At 68.1% G+C, this 320-nt stretch overlaps 1 protein-coding gene across 1 annotated transcript in view; it reads left to right on the top strand.

Moving 5' to 3' along the window:
- Positions 1-22: 22 nt before the first annotated feature.
- Positions 23-320, top strand: part of N4BP3 (NEDD4 binding protein 3) — a gene marked incomplete at its 5' end in the record, with an annotated part of 1,581 nt that continues 1,283 nt past the window's right edge. Inside the window, 1 exon segment of the mRNA XM_010084345.1 lies at positions 23-306. Within this exon segment, the coding sequence (XP_010082647.1) occupies positions 23-306 (284 nt within the window).

Raw genomic sequence — 320 nt, forward strand, 5'->3', positions numbered from 1 at the left:
CTCCATCAGGCCCTCCCCCCCCTGCGCCCCCCGCCTCAAGCCCACCCAGACCCAGTTCAGTGCCTCCATGGGCCACATCAACCACATCGGGGGCTCCTTGGACAGGGTCTCCCGGAGCCCCAGAGACCCCCTGGCCCCCGAGAAGGCACCTCTGTCCTGCAAAAGCATGGCCACGCTGAGCCGGCTGCAGAGCCCTGGGGAGCCCCCACCACCCTACGAGTTCACCTACTCACTGGAGGATGCGGTGAAGCAGCTGGAGGACCGGCTGCAGGAGACGGGGGGAGAGCTGCGGCAGCGCCAGAGGAGGCCTCAGGGGAATT

The sequence above is a fragment of the Pterocles gutturalis genome, unplaced genomic scaffold (genome assembly GCF_000699245.1).
Source record: "Pterocles gutturalis isolate BGI_N339 unplaced genomic scaffold, ASM69924v1 scaffold44170, whole genome shotgun sequence".
NCBI classification, from domain to species: domain Eukaryota; kingdom Metazoa; phylum Chordata; class Aves; order Pterocliformes; family Pteroclidae; genus Pterocles; species Pterocles gutturalis.